Raw genomic sequence first — 20,455 nt, 5'->3', positions numbered from 1 at the left:
AGTTGGTGCAGTTTAGCTTTAGACTTTATCTTCAATCATATTATTTAAATATAACACTTCTATTCAACTTGACCAATTCTATAGCCCAATTTCTATAGAATAGTAAGTTCGGAACCGACTAAGCAGGCGCTGGCACCCACTCGATCGAGTGAGGCGAGGCTCCAGTACAGTCGGCAAAATCATTAGCTTAGGACCCACATTTGTATGGATATTTGTCACGATATCTGTTGAAAGCTGTAAAGTACCTACGCTTGATGGTATCAATTTTATTATAGTTAAATAGTACAACGAAATAATAAACTTGTAAATGAGTTTTCAATAGGTAGAGTTAGACCAAGATAAGTCTGCAACGATTTTGATAGCGCACCGTGCAAGTGTTATTTTAAACGTCAAACTTCTATGAAATTATGACGTATCTATACATAATATTTGAACTGCGTGTGCTATCAATATCGTTAACTATAACACAAAAATAAAAAATTAAAAAGAACCCTGCCTAAGAGAAGCGCAAACCAAAACAAAAATTAAAAAGGAACGAAAAAAAATCAAACTTAAAAAAATTACGTTATTTATTATAATCACAGATGCTACCCAACCGGGCCGGACAAAATGCAATCATTAGCTCACCATAGTACGATGCGTACTCAAAAATGGAATATGTCATACATAGAATAAATAAGACTTACATACAGCTATATACAATCAAATGCAAAATTTGCTAATATGCTTAAGTGATAACTCAATAATGTTCGGAGCGCGATCACGTCATGTTGACGCCTAGGGAGCGGCTGGCGTACTCGTACACGACGTAGGATATGGACACGGCCGGTATGACCTTGATGAAGTTGGGGGTGATGCCGCGGTACAGGCCGCGCACGCCTTCCCGCTGGACGATGTCCTTGAACGCGCCGCGCATCGTGCCTTCCGCTACTTTCGCTGCTTTTTCTTAACAAGGAAAAGGATTGGTTAATGTTGTCATAGAGAAACCGGCCAAGTGCGAGTCGGAGTCGCGCACGGAGGGTCCCGCACCATCAACAAAAAATAGAGCAAAACAAGCAAAAAAACGGTCATCCAAGTACTGACCCCGCCCGACGTTGCTTAACTTCGATCAAAAATCACGTTTGTTGTATGGGAGCCCCACTTAAATCTTTATTTTATTCTGTTTTTAGTATTTGTTGTTATAGCGGCAACAGAAATACATCATGTGTGAAAATTTCTAGCTATCACGGTTCGTGAGATACAGCCTGGTGACAGACGGACGGACGGACGGACAGCGGAGTCTTAGTAATAGGGTCCCGTTTTTACCCTTTGGGTATGGAACCCTAAAAATACATAGATTGCTCACTCCATACATCAGTTTTAGTACCAAAAAGACTATTAGCATCTAGCATCGAGAAGCGGAACTATCAGTACTGCTACTTGACGATAGATGTAGCACCGACCGGAAAGTCTTATGCTGTTGAGATAAGACTTTCCGGTCGGTGCTACATCTATTGTCAAGTAGCAGTACTGATAGTTCCGCTATTCGATGCTAGATGTAGACACTGAAATTAATAGTCTAACTGATGTATGGAGTGAGCACTCTTGTCTTACTATATTTCTCTATGATGTTGTTTGATTAAGTATGTCTCGGGAGAACTTGGCCGTTCCACAAAATGATTTTCGTTCTATAATGGGTAACATTCTTGTACGAGATCGAGAAGCAGGTAACCGTAGAATTGACTACACTAAGACAAAGATCTAGTTATTGATTATTCCGTGCTTTGATTTGGCAGCTAAACGAGATGGCGCTGACGTCTCCGTAAATTATAAGGTAACTTTTTATTGTTTATTGATGATTCATGGCACAGTACAGCGCCATCTGTTTCGGCTGTCAAACTAGGGAACACGTTTTTTCTTAGTCTTACCTTTCCATATAACCATCAATAACTTTCACTAAGATAATGTTTTCTTCAATCTTCCTGCGGTATAAGCACTGACAAGGGTGGGCGTCTGATAGTGATCGAGTTATTCTAAACTTCTATGAACACTTCATTAAACTGTGTAATGTTACTTGATCTAAAGTCAATACCGCTAGTAAAAATAACGCTCTCATTAACTTTTGCTGTATGCTTTTGTTTTTGTCAAAACAGGCGTGAATGATTCTAATTAGTGAGCTCATGAGCGTCAAGTATACAAAGCATTATTTTAATGATTGATTTTCTGTCTCCTAAGTCCCTGCGTACAAACTTTTGTACACATTCCAAAAAATATTTTGAACTTTCATTGAGTAAGTAAGGGTTCCAAATTCAAAAACAAAACAAATGCTTCTGGGTCTCAGGAGGCTATATTTACCTTGCGCCTGCAACCTGGTCCTCACGAGCGCCAGCGGGTACGAGCACACCTGCCCCAGCGTGCACGACGCACTGCCGCACGCAAGCAGCAACAGCATGCCCGGCTGCCCGTTGTGATGATACTTGTTTATGTACTTCTTCTTCAGCGTCTCGTAGACCGCCAGGTCTATCCCGGCGTACGGCACGATCCCGAGGATATTTGGAATGTAGCCCTTATAGAAGCACCTGAGCCCCTCGCGAGCGTATATTTTCCGCGCGGCGTCGAGAATGCCGCTGTACTGGCCGGTTTTCCTTAGCGCTAGTCGCGTTTTGAGGACCTCCAGGGGGTATATCACGGTTTGGCTGATTGCCCCGGCGGTAGCGCCGGCGGCGAATCGCTCGTATATCTCTAGAGGCTGGTTTTTTCTGTCGCCGAGTATTAGACGCTTGACTTGCTCGTAGGCGGCGAACTTGAGTGCGGATTCTGGCGCTATTTTAATGACGTTGATGCCGTTTCCCCGCCAGAGGCCGGTGATGCCGCCCTCGCTTATCATTCGCGCTAAGCACTTGCTCATGCCTTCTCTTGTTGGATTCACCTGGAAATTAAGATTCGGGGTTAATTGAGCAGTGGTTGAAATCCAGTTGGATTTGCTATCAGCCGTCCAAATTTAGTACTATTATTATAAATTCTAAGCTTTGTATGCAATTATTCTGTAATATAATATCTGTGACTTTTAGAGAGTGAGTTTGACTTTGGGAAAGTAACATCATTTTGTCGTTATTTCATAAATCAACAGAAAGACACAGTTACGTCCCAATGAGCATATCCCAAAAATTCTAATAATTGGCCGTGCGCTGGCCCAGTCCGAAAGGTTACTCGGGACAAAATCAGTGTGGAGATTCTACGTATAAGCTAAGCAATAATTAACACAGAGAACCGAACAGTTAGTTACCTGCAGGAACACTTTAAGCCGGTCCAGAGGCGCCGTACAGGTCCGGCTGAACGCCCCGGCGATGCCACCCGCCAGCAGATGGCGCCACCACTTGCCCGTTTGGAGTTCGCTCTGTGTGAAGTCGTCGGGTACGTTCATGTCCTCCCCGATGTCCAGATACTGGAAGGAGAAGGTTCTGTTTAGTTTATGGTTGCCTGGTACCATGGAATATGTTTAATATACAATACAACCCGCTCAGTTTACAATATTGAAATATATGGTTTAAAGCAGATGCTCTTGCTGCTGAGAGAGGGCCGTCCGTAAGATGTCATCAGAGGTACGAGTATTAGGTACTGTAAATATAAATCACAGGCTTGCCTAGGACATCTGGTAGATTTTTTAGTGACGTGTAACCTTGATACTCTACAAGAAACAAGTTTTCATGGGTAATTCTCTGCAGCTGATCGTGCGAAATTTTATAATATGATCGAGATACGTTCTACCGACAATGGAAATCAAACAAGGAGTCTTTGGGTGACATGGGGCAAAGATTATTCTTTTTTGGCTACTGCGTTGCCAAAGTTCTTTGTATAACTCGCGCGTTTGCCAAAACGTTAAAAATACTCTAATCAGCCGCGATAATAGAAAGATTTTTGTTAGGCTTACAACATTACGCTCATGACAGGATGTAGAGTGAAGAGAGAATGCATCTAAAGTGAAGGATTTACTAAATTAAATAAGCAGTTAAGAAGCTAAAATCTACCTATTTATTTATTGTATGGCATTACAGTTACTGGATTTAAATTAAATATTATATTACAACTAGAGGTTGAGGTTTGCACACTAAGTTGTGAAGTGGCCAGTTATTGGTACGTATGTAGCTAGTGATTAGTATTTTACCCTAAGTGTAAGGCCTGAGTGGACGCTCGAGTTGGGTGTGCAGCGGGGCGGGGGTGCGGCGTGCATGTTAAACAAATGCAAACGTATAGTACTGCCACCTTAAGCCAATTAGCGGTATCTCAAATCAAAATTTAATGCAAACATAGACTTTAAGTTCTTTATCTTATAATTCCATTTTCAACTATTTTTGTTTTTGAGATACCGCTAATTGGCTTAAGGGGGCAGAGTAGCGGCCTTAGTGCACGCTACTCAAATCACTTGTGAGTCCGACGACGCCACGCTGCACGCCCCGCCGCGAACGCTCCGCTTCGAGCGTCCACTCAGGCCTTACACTAATACAAAGGTCTACATGTTGTTCATGTTCATACTCTACATCGTCATCATCATCTTCCTCGACAACTTCGTCCACTTCGGGTCTGACGTATTTCACTTGTTTGAATTTAATATTAAAATTAGTCCACGCGTGGTACAGAAGCCGCTCCGCCTGTGAGAAACTAGGGTCAGATCCTCCAAGTATACAAGGCCTAATTACCTAATTAATAAGGAAGTTATTTTGACGACTATGGAAATTCTTAAGAAGCGTCACTTCTCTAAGTAGTCGTGAATAGAACTGAAATCGAAACTACGACTTAACTCAAATATGAAATGATAGCTTCTGTGTAGAAAACTTGTAACTTGCACGTGGTGCCTCTTACTTCTTAAGTTTCCAAGTTTATAGCTTTTTCTCGTGGTATGTAAAATTACACAAATAAAGAGTAATAAAGCATTTTATTTGAACAGTTCTTTAGATCCTAGTGCAGTAATATAATCTGACAATCATATTTATGATTCGCATAAAGCAAGTCAACGACCAAGCTACAGTAAGTCTCGGCTAGAGTTTCAAGTGCTTTAACCAATATTGATACAAGTTAGCTTACAAAACAATGCAATAAGATTGCTTGATCAATATTCGCGAATGAAACAACTAGCTAAAGAAGTGACTGCTTTAAAATGGGTTTTATTGATAACTATTGAATTCTCATTGAACTTCATTTACGAATTCTCAAAATTATATTGGAGAAATGTGCTTAAACAAGGCAGCTATATTACCGCAGTCTCCTTCAATTTGTATTGACCCATGATGGTTTGTTCGAAGTCAACGGTGAGGGTCAGCAAAGCAACGTAGGTCTGCCAAAGCATGGCTTCCTGGTATCCTGTATAAACGATAATTTTTAACACAATTTTTCCCTTGCTAATCATTATTTTTAATTTTGCCCACCAATTGTGCGATGCCTAAGCATGTTTTCAAGACTGTTATTTGACAGATGTCAGTTTATGGCTGGCATGTAAAAGGGAGCTGAGAGTTTGTATATGTAGGCAAGCGATGTTTACTGATTTAGCGTTTCCATTTTTACAACTACCAACATTTTAGACCACCTTTGCGGCAAAGGCTTTGCCTTCTGCATGACAGTAATTTACCAACATATTTTGGTTGCACTATCTTATTTCATTATATTATACATATATACAAGAAGGCCTTTTCTCATATAGAAAACGAGCTTCACTACATTTCCTTGTTTTACTACCACCATTCGGGAATTTCTATCATACCCAATTGAAATATCATTTGTATTGTTACATTGTTACCATTACCATTGCCCAGGACCTTATGCCTTTTGTAATAAGGTCCACCAAGGGTCCACCGATGTACAGTTAAGAGTGTTACCGTTTGTACCACGTTTGTACATACGTCCCTCATTCCTCAATTATTAATGAACAATCTGAGGAATAAGGGATCAATGGATCTTCAAGATAATATAAATTCGAATCATTAGACTCAATACAAAGTTACGTCTACGCGCTTAACCGTATTATGTATGTATGTCATCAGTCATTAACGAAACATCCGGAACCTCGATCTAGCGCGAACCGGTTCCATCCAGAAATGGAAAGTGGGCGCCACACATTCGCGAAATTCTTTCTTTTGTGTTAAGTAATTAGAAAGTTGTGAGAAACGTTTCGGAGTTACGTTGCTGTTATAATATGTGGACGCAGAATGTTAATGAAACAGTAACACATGCTAATACTACGTTTAGACTAGCTGGCACGACCGTTTCGGCTTCATATCTGCATTTACTAGCAAATACAGCTGGAAACATTTCTGGCTGGCACACCTGCTATTTCTCAAATATTTGTGAGGTGCCATTCATGTCATATGTTATACTTATAGGGAACATCTAGTACAAAATAAATACGTTTTAATAATCATGTTACGTTGTGGGTAAAAAAGTCCCTGTCAGAATTAGGTGGTTATTCGCTATAATATGTATAAAATATTAACAATATGATGGAATTAGAACAATTGAACATTAATCAGCTCTGCGCCACATAAAGCGGACTTTGCTCAGTGTCACACATGCTGATGTAACTGTACCTACCTAAATTATATGGTTTGATATTTGTATGTAAAACGACCTACGAGTAGGTGATGACTGATGATATGACGTTTTTCCTAGCATTTAAGACTATGAATTACTTGGCTATGATGCTATACTATTGGCTTTACGCTTTCACCCATTGGGTCTATTTAGGGTTTTCTCTCCGTATTTTAGGGCAGCTGCGTAAAATTGTCCCAAGTTTAAACCTCGTTCGGGCTTTCCGGAATTTAAAATGAGTATATTCTAAAAATAAGTTAAGTCGGTTAGAACTACTGGTGTCTGGAGCCCCGCGATCTTCGGAATGTCGTTTACCCAACCAGGCGCTTCTTTCATCCGAAAGCGGCCACCGATTCGATAATACTTTGGTCCACCTGCTAGTCTGTGCGGAAAGAGGAGTTTTAGAATGTATTGGATTCCATACATTTCAGGACATTTCTCTGTCCGCACAGACTCTATTACTCTGCCTGGAAACATGTTCCGCTCAATTCCATTTAAGCTTGGTAATGACCTTTTCTATGTATAGACTATAGACAGTTAACCTTGCTGCAGCCTTCTTACCACATTCGTTAACATTGAGATCTATCCGTCACTATCACTATCGTCACTTTGTGGGTGTTTTGGAAATGTCAATGTCACTTAATTTTACAGAATGCGGGACGTTGATATGATATGAATTGGTTGGTTGATTCAAAATTATTAACACAAGATGAAAGAAAAGGGACCATACAAAATAAATAAAATAAAGTATAAATTCCTATTTATCGTACATTTTCCAAATCAAATGTATTTTGACCGATTTAAAGAAACTATTACTTCTCGCCAGCTCTTAGATTGGCTTATAAGAAGGTAGATTCGATTAAGAGAGGTAGTGTTCATAGAAAAATATAAGGAAAGGATATATGAAGCCCAAAAAGCTATGGCAATACAGGTTTAATGTTTCATTCGGCTAGGTGGGGTAAGTACCTAAGTATCTAAGTAATCGGGTCGCTGATTGCTCATAACCTCGTTTGTGGTGTTCTAGCCGACCAAATTCGACACTGACCCCGATAGACAACCTTCGCAATGCCGCCATTATGAAACTATTGCTACAATGCGGCTTGATTAAAAGTTACGTGATCGATTGATAACAAGTTTAGTAAACCGTTTTGTTACAAATTGTTTCAGACTGTGTGACCGGACTTCAGTAAGGGCATAGAGAAATATAGTAAGACTAGAGTGCTCACTCCATACATCAGTTTTGGTACCAAAAAGACTATTATTTTCATAGGCTACATCTAGCATCGATTAGCGGAACTATCAGTACTGCTACATCTATTGTCAAGTAGCAGTACAGAGCAGTACTGATAGTTCCGCTACTCGATGCTAGATGTAGACTATCAAAATAAGTCTTTTTGGTACCAAAACTGTTGTATGGATTGAGCAATCTATGTATTTTTTTCTCTATGGTAAGGGTAAGGGTGTGAAATAGACTAAGAATCCTCTAGACGGAGTTTAGACCAATTATTTCGTGAAACCGATGCTGCCAAAAATACTGGGGTGCGGGAGACGAGGTGAGCGAGTCCCGTCCCGTGATTGGTCCGTTCAAAGACACGGCCGTCACACAAAGACACTTTGACTCGAAAATGGAGTAAAACTACCGTATATTTGTGGCAGAGGGGGTAGCGCTACTATGCTCAGTCTGGAGGATGTCTTGTCTGTGGGGTGTGATTAACCCTTTGAACGGCATATGTCATAATCAAAATGTCACTTACAAGCCAAGATCATGGGCGTAAGCGACATAAACCTCTGGGACCTGAAAGGATTGAAATACTGTAGTATTGACAGCGAACGCTATCTCAGAACACTTTATATTAAGCGTCCTTATCGTCGAAAAAGTTAAGAAAACATTTAAAGTGTGAAGTGCTTATTAATGGGGTTGACCGCGCCCAATTATTTTACAGATTGCGCCAGCATAGGTTTTACGAGGGGCGTTCAAAATATTCTCGGTATTGATATCTTACAACCTCTTCTAAAATTTCTTTCGTTACTGGCCGCTAAGGTTTATTCATTGACATTAAAAAAAAGTATAATTCGAAGCGAGATGTTCTTTTGTTTTTCTGCAATTGCTGAACAAACATGAACATCATGTGGGAATTGACAATGTTAACTAAATTAGAACATCGATGCGTGATAAAATTCTTGACAAAACAGGGTAAAAATCAAAAAACCATAAAAGAGGAAATGGATTGTGTTTACCGTGAGTCTGCTCCTTCTTTATCTACCATTCAAAAGTGGTCAAGCGAGTTTAAACGTGGAAGGGAGAGTGTTGAAGACGACCCTAGACCTGGCCGGCCTGTAGTAGCTACTTCACAAGAAAATATTGATAAAGTGGAAAAACTTATATTGGAAGATGGTCGAGTGAAGGTAAAATCTATAGCACAAGTAACCAATCTCTTTATTGGTACCGTACATGATATTATCCATGACCATCTTAATATGTCAAAAGTAAGTGCAAGATGGGTTCCGCGAATGCTGACTCGGCTTCAAAAAGACATGCGTGTAGCTTGTTGTTCCGATTTTATTGACCTGTGCGGTGAAAATCCTGATGAGGTGCTGCAAAGAATAGTTACTGGAGATGAAACCTGGGTTCATCATTATGACCCAGAGAGTAAACAAGAGTCCATGCAGTGGCACATTAAGGGTTCAGCTCATCCCAAGAAGTTCAAGGTCATCCCTTCAGCTGGCAAGGTCATGGCCACGATATTTTGGGATTGTGAAGGAGTATTACTGATCGATTATAAAGAAAAAGGTGTAAATATCACAGGACAGTACTACGCTAACATTCTACGTCAATTAAAGGATGCAATCAAAGAAAAGAGGCGAGGAAAGTTAACCAAAGGTGTTATGTTTCTGCATGACAACGCCCCCGTCCATACTGCTCATATTGCCAAGGCAGCTATTGTTGAATGTGGGTTTGAAACTGTTACTCACCCACCGTATAGTCCGGACTTAGCCCCCAGCGACTTCTTTTTGTTCCCCAATCTTAAAAAGGATCTGCGTGGAAATAAATTTTCCGATGATGAAGCATTGAAGGCGGCAGTGGAGGAGCATTTTTACACCAAAGATAAAAAATATTTTTATGCAGGATTAAAAAAACAAATTGATCGATCTTTTAAGTGTATGAACATAGGGGGGGAGTATATTGAAAAATAAAAATATCAAACTTTTCGTACTTGTTTGTTTTCATTCTCATACCGAGAATATTTTGAACACCCCTCGTACCTGTCAATCTTACGAATAGTGTCAAATTTTTGTTGTTATTTTTGAAAATGTATGCCCTGCATACGAGCCCTTTAAGCCAAATCCCATACAACAAAACTAAAGACAGGTAAAAGCTATTCTGGCGCCATCTATAAAAACATTTGACAGCTGCCAACCTCATTAGTTAAACATGCCTAAAGTACATCTTAATAGTTCTGTGAATTGGCAACGCGTTCGGTTGATACATGAGTCATCCCGTGATTGCACGAGTCACACTCGTGACATAACTTATGTTAAAAATAAAAGTATGTATAGCAGTGGACATCCCCAGCGTTCGTAGAATAAAACATGAGTTTTCAATGATATTTAGAAGTACATTATTTATATGTATTTAGAATTAATGACGGGACGTTTGGAATCCATTGCTCTCGACTGTTAAGTTTGCTGACGATAAGATATAACGAGATTATTGCTCTGTGTGGGTGATGCTGATGATATTGAAATGTCACTGCCGGTAACGTACGCGTGCCAAGAGTTGATGGGATCAGTAAGAGTAATAAATCCATTGCGATCTAGAATGAACCATCGTTAAATGTGTGTGTTGCCGTTGTCTAAAAGTAATAGGCTACATGACTAATTTTTATTTATGGTATCAATCGATCGGGTTTGTTTTTAGGATTCTATATGGGCCCATTGCATTAAGGTAACACAAAAGTCAGAAATTGTAGTCAAAGGCCGACGTCGCACTTCACTCGCGAAACGCCCTAAACAAAACGATAAGGGAACGTGACGTCAAGGTCTCTGGGAGCCCATCTTGTAGTATGGACAAAACAAGAAAATTGCGTTTTTGTCGGTGAAATATTGCGTTTATGTATGTGTATATGTATTTTTTTGGATGAAATGTAAGGAATCGAATGGTACCCTTACTTTTATAGTTTTTGGAAGTTAAAAAAAAAACTTAAATTTTGAAACTTTCAGGTCCTGTATTTTTGTAATTTCTCAATATTTTATTTTAATATCCACATTATTGTGATAAATTGCTCGTTTGCTATCCATTTTACTAGATTTTGTTATTAAATTCAACATGTGTCATCATCTCTATTGTCGTACGTAGTAAGAGCACGAATCGATATCTGTAGAACGTTCGTACAAATCCATCGTCGATCTAACACCAAAATTTCGAATAACAGAAAGATATGCACACTAGATTTGACATTAGTGATGACATTGCCATTGCAAATGCCATGTAAGTTAGCTTGGTCCGACTCTATAATGTTTGTATTATTTACTTATTCCAAAATATTGGGGATGAACAGTATTTTAATCTTAATTTACCAGTAATTTACACATATTTTATCTATGTCACTGTTTCAATTTAAAGAGTCTTTAGATAATTTCAGAGACACGTGTATTGAATAAATCTTTCCACGTGACATATTATATTAGTGAATACCTACAGTGAATGGATTCACAATGGCATTTAGGCCATTTAGGTCAGAGCGGTATCAGACCGAGTTTATAGGTCATAAAATCAACGTGACGTCTAATTGGACATAATTAAGTAGATAATTACCAATACCTACATACATATTATATTGATATGTGTGCCTTTTTTCATGATTCTACCAAATACCGAGCAGCTAATTATATTATTGGTTACGTTTTTAGACGGGATCCTACTTATATAAAAAAATACCAAGGGGCGCAATTAAAAAAATACCTGTATCAGCAGAAGCCAACAGGTTGTATTGCTAAGAGAATAAGAACGTGTGTAGATCATTCTGAACACGTGGACCGCTTAGGCACTTCTGCTGCTATACACAAGCACGTGTTGTTGCAAGCATTGGAATTATCCTTATCCGCTAGACAGGTGGGCATTACCAATACGCGCTGTACTTAGAAACGAGTGGTGGTTAATACCGTTGTAAATAGGTTTTACGTAAAGTACCATTGCAGCGGCTTTCATTTACAATAGATAAAACTATTCAAGCATTCGAGTACCTATGCAAGATATATGATTCAAACACAAAAATACTATAAAATGCAATTGAAAACGTGGAGCATCGTTATGTTCACACCCTTATAGTGATCTGCCTAGGTGAGCCACAATCCTTATTGACCTAACAGTGTGAGACTAGGTAGGTATTTGAGTAAGTTCCTCCCATAATATTTATATTTACTTAGTTGGTGAAATAAGAGCTAGGTCGTACGCGTGTTTACCAGTGATTGTGAGTTAAACAATGCGAGTCATTTGTACCGGCTGGTTTTCAGTTATTTATTAAATGTGTGTAATTCCATCGATTCCAAGAACTCTAATCCTACCATGTTTTCCTGTCAGTTATCAGAGGCGTAGTTTCCCGCGCGCTGCGCGGACGCATGACGTCACGCGCACGCGTCGCCGCCGCGTCACGCGCAAATAGGGCTGTCACGAACACTTAATATTTTTATTTGCGTTTTTATTTTACGCGTCGGCTGTAACAGTTAGCGTCTTTGTAAGTTGACAGTCGTAATATATTTATAATTTCACGTGTCACGGCCACCAATTTAACATTAAATACACATAATATAACTAACAATAGGTAATTCGGAAGAACTAACAGGTTATGGAACTTACGGAAGTACTTAACTGAAGTAAAATGAAATAAAAAAAAACGTTTTTTAAAGTAATTATTTTGTTAGAACGAAAGCATAGAACTGGGGATATTGAAATACTTATGTAATAGAGTGAAAGTAATACCATATCGTAGATATAAATAATTTACAAATGATGGTTTACATTTACAATATCTACGACGTAATAGTTTTGATAGTCGTGACTTATCAGTTGTCTGGGACATTATCAGTTGTCTGGGAGATATCTTAAAGCGTATTATGACTTATCAGTTGTCTGGGAGATATCTTAAAGTGTATCTAGCCTGCCATTTAGAATTTAAAACCCGCTAATGTAGTGACAACCCTGGTTATTATTCCTAAACTAAACAACGATGATTGTCGTCATTTTACGTATGGAAATACAATAGCTATTAGTTCCGTTCCGGATGAGGAAAAAGTTGACGAAAACCGCCAAATTATGTCAAGTTAATAACATGGAGCCCACTGATGATTAGAGCCCGTACCATGAGTCACTGACAGTGTCAAAACTGACATTTACGCTATCGAGAACGTAATTTACTTTCTATACATCTCGTTTGCACAAATATGCGAGTACGAGCGAGATGTATAGAAAGTAAATTACGTTCTCGACGGCGTTTATGTCAGTGCCAAACTGATGGTAGCCGTACAGTCCGCCGGACGACATAGGCCTGTCAATTAAACGCAAAAGGTGACAGTTCTGAAGAACTGGCAGGCCGATATCGTCCGGCGGACTGGTCATTAGTGGGCTCCTTATAGAAATGTACAGTCATCGTGATTACACGAGAACTAAATTTAGTTTGACTCAATAGTCCCAATATTGTTAAACAAACCCAAAGTTCATTAGATTTTGTTTCAAAAAGCTGAGGCCTTATAAATTTCACTGGTGGCACTAAAACTTTACAAAAGACAATTATTTTCAAGATTGTATACAAAAGTCGGTATGGCCTCCTGTACAAACAGAAGTGAATAAAGACATGCAGTAGGTATTGTCAGTTATCATCTTGTATGCAAATAACTATGCTACTTGTCTGGGTCAAATACAATATTTGGTGGACGATAGAACTGCATTATAGTCCTTGATTTCTGTACAGCGAGCGACCAGTCAACATCCCGTGGTAACTAGGTCTATCTAACGCTGCATGTCACATGGGTTAGTTTAACCTTATTCGTTATCTGATACTGTCATATTGCAGTTTAATTTGTAATAAATCTAGGAATGTGTTTATCGGGCCGGGTATGCGATAAGCGTGCTTTTGGTATAGGATGATGTAAAACATACAACTTTTGAACAGAAGTCACTCTGGTCTATACAATAATAAGCTTATGTTCTAATGTTAATACGCACTGTGTGTTTACGCAGAGGTCCTATAGTGTTTGTTTAGCATAAGTACAGTCATGGTAAAAAAAACAATGTATGGGAAATTGTTAAGTAATTTATTTCAAAGATAAACCGAGAAAAAGAGCGCTGGTGGCCTAGCGGTAAGAGCGTGCGACTTGCAATCCGGAGGTCGCGGGTTCAAACCCCGGCTCGTACCAATGAGTTTTTCGGAACTTATGTACGAAATATAATTTGATATTTACCAGTCGCTTTTCGGTGAAGGAAAACATCGTGAGGAAACCGGACTAATCCCAATACAGGCCTAGTTTACCCTCTGGGTTGGAAGGTCAGATGGCAGTCGCTTTCGTAAAAACTAGTGCCCACGCCAATTACTGGGATTAGTTGCCAAGCGGACCCCAGGCTCCCATGAGCCGTGGCAAAATGCCGGGACAACGCGAGGAAGATGAAGATGATAAACCGAGAAAATTATATTTCTATGACATGACGTGTTAGATAAGACCATAAAGTACATAAAAAAAAAAAAAATTAAATAAACTAACTTATCTATAAAATAAAACTAAATTAGAACTAAAAACTAATACTAAATTACAAAAAACCTATAAAAGACCCAATCATAAAAGAATGACATGACTGTACGATACAACAATACGTATAAAATCGCATAGCATAGGTAATAGTCTAAAATACATAGTACAATATTTGTATTAGATACTCTCAAAAGAGCTTTAAACTCTTATGACTTATGACAATTCCTCTCTTCTTTTCAATCGCTTTCTTCTTTCCTTAACAATCAATGAAACAGATCATTTAGCATGAGTTGCGTTGTCGCGCTCGACTGCCTTCATGTCGCGCTTGACATGGAGTCGCGCGCGACAACGAAAGTGACAGGACTTATTCAGCCCATGATTAGCTTACTTGCTCTTCAATGACAATGTTTCATTGATTTGCTATGTGTGGTTGTCAATGAATGTCGGGACAAACCCTGAGTGATTTATATCTTTTGGAATTACAATTTGTGACGTGTTATTTTATTAAATTTGTTTGTTTAAGAGCATTTTCTTGTATCGTTGTAAATACTTAAAGCACCGATTGGGGTAGTAATCACTTAATCAGTCATGCGATTAGTTTCACTTTTAATTGTGAAAAATACTTTCTCTAATTAGCTTCATGCATGGTGTTTTTTTTATCTACTTAAGTAAAATAAGGAGATCTAGAAAATCCCCTACAAGGGACTTTTAACTCATTAATTACAAAGTTCGCTCGATCGATTGGATGATAGATGGATGAACACAATGGAGGGTGAGTACCTACAAAAAATATATTTTAACATTTGAAACATCTTGTGATATAATTTATTATTATTTAATAAAATACAGATTACAATGTATTGAATTCATCCCAAACGCTTTTATAACTTTCGCATAGCAACACCGAAGCTTAAGTCTAGAATATTTAAAAATAACTCCATACAAGCGCATATCCACCGCATAGAGTCTGTTCGGAAAGAGAAGAGTTGTGGAATGTATTGGGCTCCATACATTCCACGACTCTTCTCTTTCCGCACAGAATCTACCCGCAGCCGTTACTAATTTTAATATTATATTTTTTTACATTGCGAACACTCGATCATTCTGTCGTCCACCAAATTGTCAAGGTTCTTACTATTATTGACATACAGGCGATTATCGCTTGCATTATTAATTCTAATGGTTCCAGACCCGTTTCCCTAGCAACAGTCCGCACCACGTGGGTATAAATAAGACATTCCGCGCAAGAATGAAAGAGCGCGAGACACTTAAGAAAGAGCAGCTACACCCAGATTCTGACAGTTTGCCAGTTGCATTGAAAATTTACACTTCCGTATTTAATAATGCAAGTATCAGACATATTTGTGGTGGCTTGAATGCTTTCCAAATGCCACAGGTGTCGCATCTAGACAGCCCAAGCCTAGAAAGTGGTATTGGAATTCTAAATGGTTCTCGGTTACCTTTACGATCCATTCCCAAGCGTCGTAATAAGAGTCCATATCCATGGTGAAAGTCACTTTTAATTGCTAATGTCACTAAGAAGAAAGATCAAAGTATTATCGATCGAAGTGAGCGAACAGAAGTCTAGTCGCGGACTGGCACTAGCGATCCGCTAAGCACTAATTTAGAATGCATTTACCTTTGCCAAACATCTTCGGAAGACGATCAGGAAGTCCTCGAAGACGTCGCCCGTTCCGACCGTGAGCTCCTCCAGTTCCAGAGACATTTCGATATTATCTAGTTTACACGGGCAAATAAGATAAATACTAAAAAATATAAATTCTATGATCACAGATCCTTTGCTTTGGACTATCAGATCTTATAGTCTATAATACTAGTTTAGCTAGGAGTGCGGGACGCAAAACGCGTTCGATTCGACCAGCGAACGGTGTCACACTGGCCTGGCGGTCCTCGTGTCGGCGTTTCGTCATCCTTCACGGACATTATTCCAAACGCTTCCCAACTTGAACGCTGAACAGAACCATTGTGTGCGCGCTCGCCGATAACGTTAAGTTTATATGGTAACAGTTACACGTGTTCGTCTGAGTGTTGAACTCGCCAGCGCTCGGTAAGCGAATCGGAATGTGAGACGAGTTTGTAGAACTGTGAACCGCATGGCAGCGGTGCGAGCCGACAAGCCTGTACCACGATACCCGACGACTCTAATCAAACGAGCAGTTAACAGTGAAGCTAGTGCGACAAGTAGTCGTCTTGGTGATACAGTGGTACAGGCATAACAACTGATAAAGAACGTTCGGTCAGGACAGGTTACTGGGGGCTCGGCTGCGCGAATTGCGATAGCGAGTTTATTAGGTAGCAACATTCGGTTGGATGAAGGTGAAAGCGATATGAATGTTATTATATCTTCTAGAACGGGGTAGACAGGCTAGGCACTCGACCTCTTGCGCCACGAGCCCCTTAGTGAAAATAAAACATTCCATATCATTAAATTTTTGCCATTAAAAATAACCAATAAACTACGCTTTGCCGTTTCATTACCGCCCCAAGGAGGCAAGGAGGTATGTACCTATTTTATGACAAAATGGTAGTGACCATTACCAAACTTCTGTCAATATTTAGATCTATACTAGCGACCCGCCCCGGCTCCGCACGGGTTACCCTGAACAAATTTAAACCTTCCTCAAGAGTCACTCTGTTAGGTGAAAACCGCTTGAAAATCCGTTCAGTAGTATTAAGTACAAACAGGCAGACGCGGCGGACAGTTTTTATAAGGTGTAGTTATAGATATAGTTTGTCAAAGGACTGTCCCACTTCAAACAGACAGAGAGAATCATACTATATTTGTCTTTCACTAGTACGAGCACCCAAAAGAAAAGGATGAGTATAGTTTTTTTGTTCTTATTTGCTGACAATTTGGTTTGACCAACTACATATAGGTATATGTTTGTATATGAAAAGATTACATTAAGTATCCATAGATTCGGCTGGCGTGATTTAAAATAAACGGAGACATCATTGTGTGTGTGACATCCTGTCATAGCTACGTAAGTATTTATAAGCAGTTATGACAATTATGACATAGGTACCTTCACATGTACCGGGTGTAGCCTGTAAAGTTAGCTTAAAGTATATTTTTTTATTCCGTAGACTGAAATGACATTTCATAGTATGAACATCATGTGTCATCTCATACTATGAAATGTCATTTCAGTCTACGGAATAAAAAAATAGACTTTAGACGGACTCTACCTACGAGTCGGCTTAATTGGTCACATTTGGGTTTCCTCCCTCCGTCCTTAATGGAATTTCAATAAAAAACAACACGAAAAAATATAATAGCATCAAACAATTGTGGTCAAACGTATTGTTCCACTGTAAAAACTGGACTGGCCGACTACTATTTTTTGTCACATTATACTAACTTTTTGTCGAAACCATTTCCCTTACCTTCCATTCCTTTCTGGATAGTATGTCTGAAAAGGAACAGGCGATCTCAAGTCTAGGTCAGTGAAATATTTCGCCACAGGCGTTCTGGCATCTTATACTGATGTAGCCTTGGTTACATCAGAGAAATGCGGAAGTGTTATTTTCGTGGCTACCGACAACTCATGAATATAAATCGTTAAGCAACAAGCCAATCGATGCGATTAAAAATCGCGTAATCGATTCGATAGTACGAAAACGGATTCTGTAATCACAACTTTGGGATTGCTAAAGACGCCGGTTCGAATTCGGCCACTGGAGGGCTACGTCACTATGACATCTATTTCAGTTTATATTTTTTATTTCAAACAAGCAACAACGGTTGCACTCCGGGACTGCCGATAGAAGTGAAAACTCACCTCACTATGTTACCGACGCCCGGTAACACGATACATAAGTACATATGTTTAGCGGAGGTATTCTATTTATTTATTATATATTATTATCATTCTCAAATAAGATCACACTTTTTCATTGACATGTTTATTTACATACTGCCATGACAACGTCAAATCATTTGAAAATAGGTAAAAAGTCTTGAAAAGGAGTCCGCAACATAAATGTCAAATAACATTGAGTTTTTCTTTATTTATTTAAATGCCATTTAAATTATGAATGGCCACCTTACGGGGCTTACGGTCACGTGATCGCCTTACGCTGTCTCGAGTTTATAATTTTTTCCCCACCTCAAAAAGTGCCTAGCGCCGCTAAAGAAGTTTTCACTTCAAAAATTATTCAATGGCTCAAGGCTATGAACAAGTTATGAATGTATACCGGCGCGGCGCTATATGGCTTAAGCCTTATGAGATACAATACACGTGCTCTTTGACTTGACACACGCCCACGACGGACATAATTCTAATGCGTTGTTGATCAAAACGTGATCGCGCACGCGACTAATATATAATTATCTATGACTACCAATATCTCTCACATGTAGTGGTAAAACAATTTATTGAACTAAATATGTAAAATTCTTCTCTCTCTTTACGGGATTACTTCAATCACGAGCAATAACATACTCGTACTGTCAGTTTTGACAGCTCCCTATTGTTTACAATTTATGCCTAAAAGTACAAAGAATAGTCTGCTACTAGCGATTCCAAAAATAAAGTTATGAATGAAACCCAAAATTACGAGGCATAAATATTTCATCAATCGTACTTCAATGAGTGTTGAGCTATTTATGAGCACTTTCGCGCACTTTTTGAGAGCTTGTTAGAAAGGGACTTCCGCTTGTATTACAAGTTACAAGCTTTTGAGAAACGGGCCCAGTGCCCTGTTTATCAAAAGCTTGTAACTTGTAATACAAGTGGAAGTCCCTTTTTGACAGCTTTTGTTAGAAAGGGACTTCCACTTGTATTACAAGTTACAAGCTTTTGATAAACAGGGCACGTGTATATATATTAGTAAAATGTTACTTATGTTAACGTGAATTAAACAAAAGCTAAACGGAGCGCATGATTTAACTTAAAAATGAATAGTTTTAAACACAGACTTGACTGTGTATCTTTAAAGATCACATTTTCTTATTTTGTAGACAATTTTTTGCTCTATAAGGTCCAATCGAGGCTGGAGTTTCATGCCAATTTTTAGGGTTACAAACATTAGGCTCGCTCGAGATACACTTGTAGGTTTTCTTTACGTAAATAGGGACAAAGCTATTTGTAAGAATGAGATAACGGTATTCATCTCTCATTCTGTAGTATAGCTGTGTCCCTACTTAAGTAAGTAAAACTTACAAGTGTATCTTGGGCCTTATGTGAATTATGTCACTGAAATACTTCTGCCATAGTTCAAAAGCTGCGCGTGAAACTTAAACGTTACGTATTCTGATCTCAAGTATCTGATATTTTAAATAGATCGCCGATGTTGTGTAAGTATATTCACATTGCTGGCGAGAACTTCTGAAATAACTAAATCTAATAACTAAAAAAAAACAACGGGTTGCACTCAGGGAGTGCCGGCAGAAGTGAAAATTCAATCACTATTGCAAAATGTCTGCAGCAGTATGTATAATTGAGGTTAACGCCATCTAGCTTTATTTCGTCGCATTACTTGAAACCCCTAAGCACATCACTGTTAGTACTCGAGTTATATTAATACCAGTTAGAGCGAAACTCACTAGATGGCATTTAAATCATTAAAGAAAAACTCAATGACATTGAAGTAACAGTTTTTCGATCTGGCCGCGTAGCCAACACGCCAATCGCTTACGCTCCGTAGCGATCGAAACGCAACTGTCACTGTCACACTTATATGGAAGAGTGATAGAGAGACACAAAGCGATTCGATGGCGAAGCGATAACGATTGTCACCTTGGCTAGGCCGCCAGGTCACGTGTCCGTCTTACGTCTTACGGTCACGTGACACCTGTTACGAGTTTAACATTTTTTCCCCATCACAAAAATTGCACAGCTAAAGAAGTTTTCACTTCAAAAATCGCTAATCGCTTCTTGTTAACCTTTTCGCTGCTACGTCAATGAAGTAATAAAGTGCCATCATCATCAAGGCCATGCCAAATATGGCCCCTAGATAACCCGTAATAACATATCAAGACGCGGCGTGAGGGGCACGAAATGTGACTTTATATCAAGTCAATGGCGGCGAAAAGGTAAATCATGGCCCGACGGACAGCTGTTGTGCCGGCGGCATTTGCCAATTTTCTAAAGTTTCCGTGAACGGCGTCATAATGACTTGTGACGTCACA

The 20,455-nt window shown here is 39.1% G+C and overlaps 1 protein-coding gene across 3 annotated transcripts in view; it reads right to left on the bottom strand.

Annotated features, from left to right (window-relative positions):
- Window positions 1-553: 553 nt before the first annotated feature.
- The window catches only part of LOC134660904 (calcium-binding mitochondrial carrier protein SCaMC-2), a 69,074-nt gene continuing 49,172 nt past the window's right edge, over window positions 554-20,455 (bottom strand). Inside the window, exons 1-4 of one of the 3 annotated variants that reach the window (XM_063516775.1) lie at window positions 15,941-16,210; window positions 3,266-3,424; window positions 2,335-2,908; window positions 554-945 (exon numbers count right to left, since the gene is read on the bottom strand). In XM_063516775.1, coding sequence (XP_063372845.1) covers window positions 761-945; window positions 2,335-2,908; window positions 3,266-3,424; window positions 15,941-16,027 — 1,005 coding nt within the window. In that variant the 5' untranslated portion in view covers window positions 16,028-16,210 and the 3' untranslated portion in view covers window positions 554-760. Of the gene's footprint in view, window positions 946-2,334; window positions 2,909-3,265; window positions 3,425-15,761; window positions 15,900-15,940; window positions 16,211-20,455 lie in introns of those variants that run through there. The other 2 variants (XM_063516776.1, XM_063516774.1) reach the window with 2 other exon arrangements.

The sequence above is a fragment of the Cydia amplana genome, chromosome Z (assembly GCF_948474715.1).
Source record: "Cydia amplana chromosome Z, ilCydAmpl1.1, whole genome shotgun sequence".
NCBI lineage: Eukaryota > Metazoa > Arthropoda > Insecta > Lepidoptera > Tortricidae > Cydia > Cydia amplana.
The sequence above is the reverse complement of the archived record's forward strand: the minus strand, read 5'-3'. Positions and strand labels throughout refer to the sequence as shown.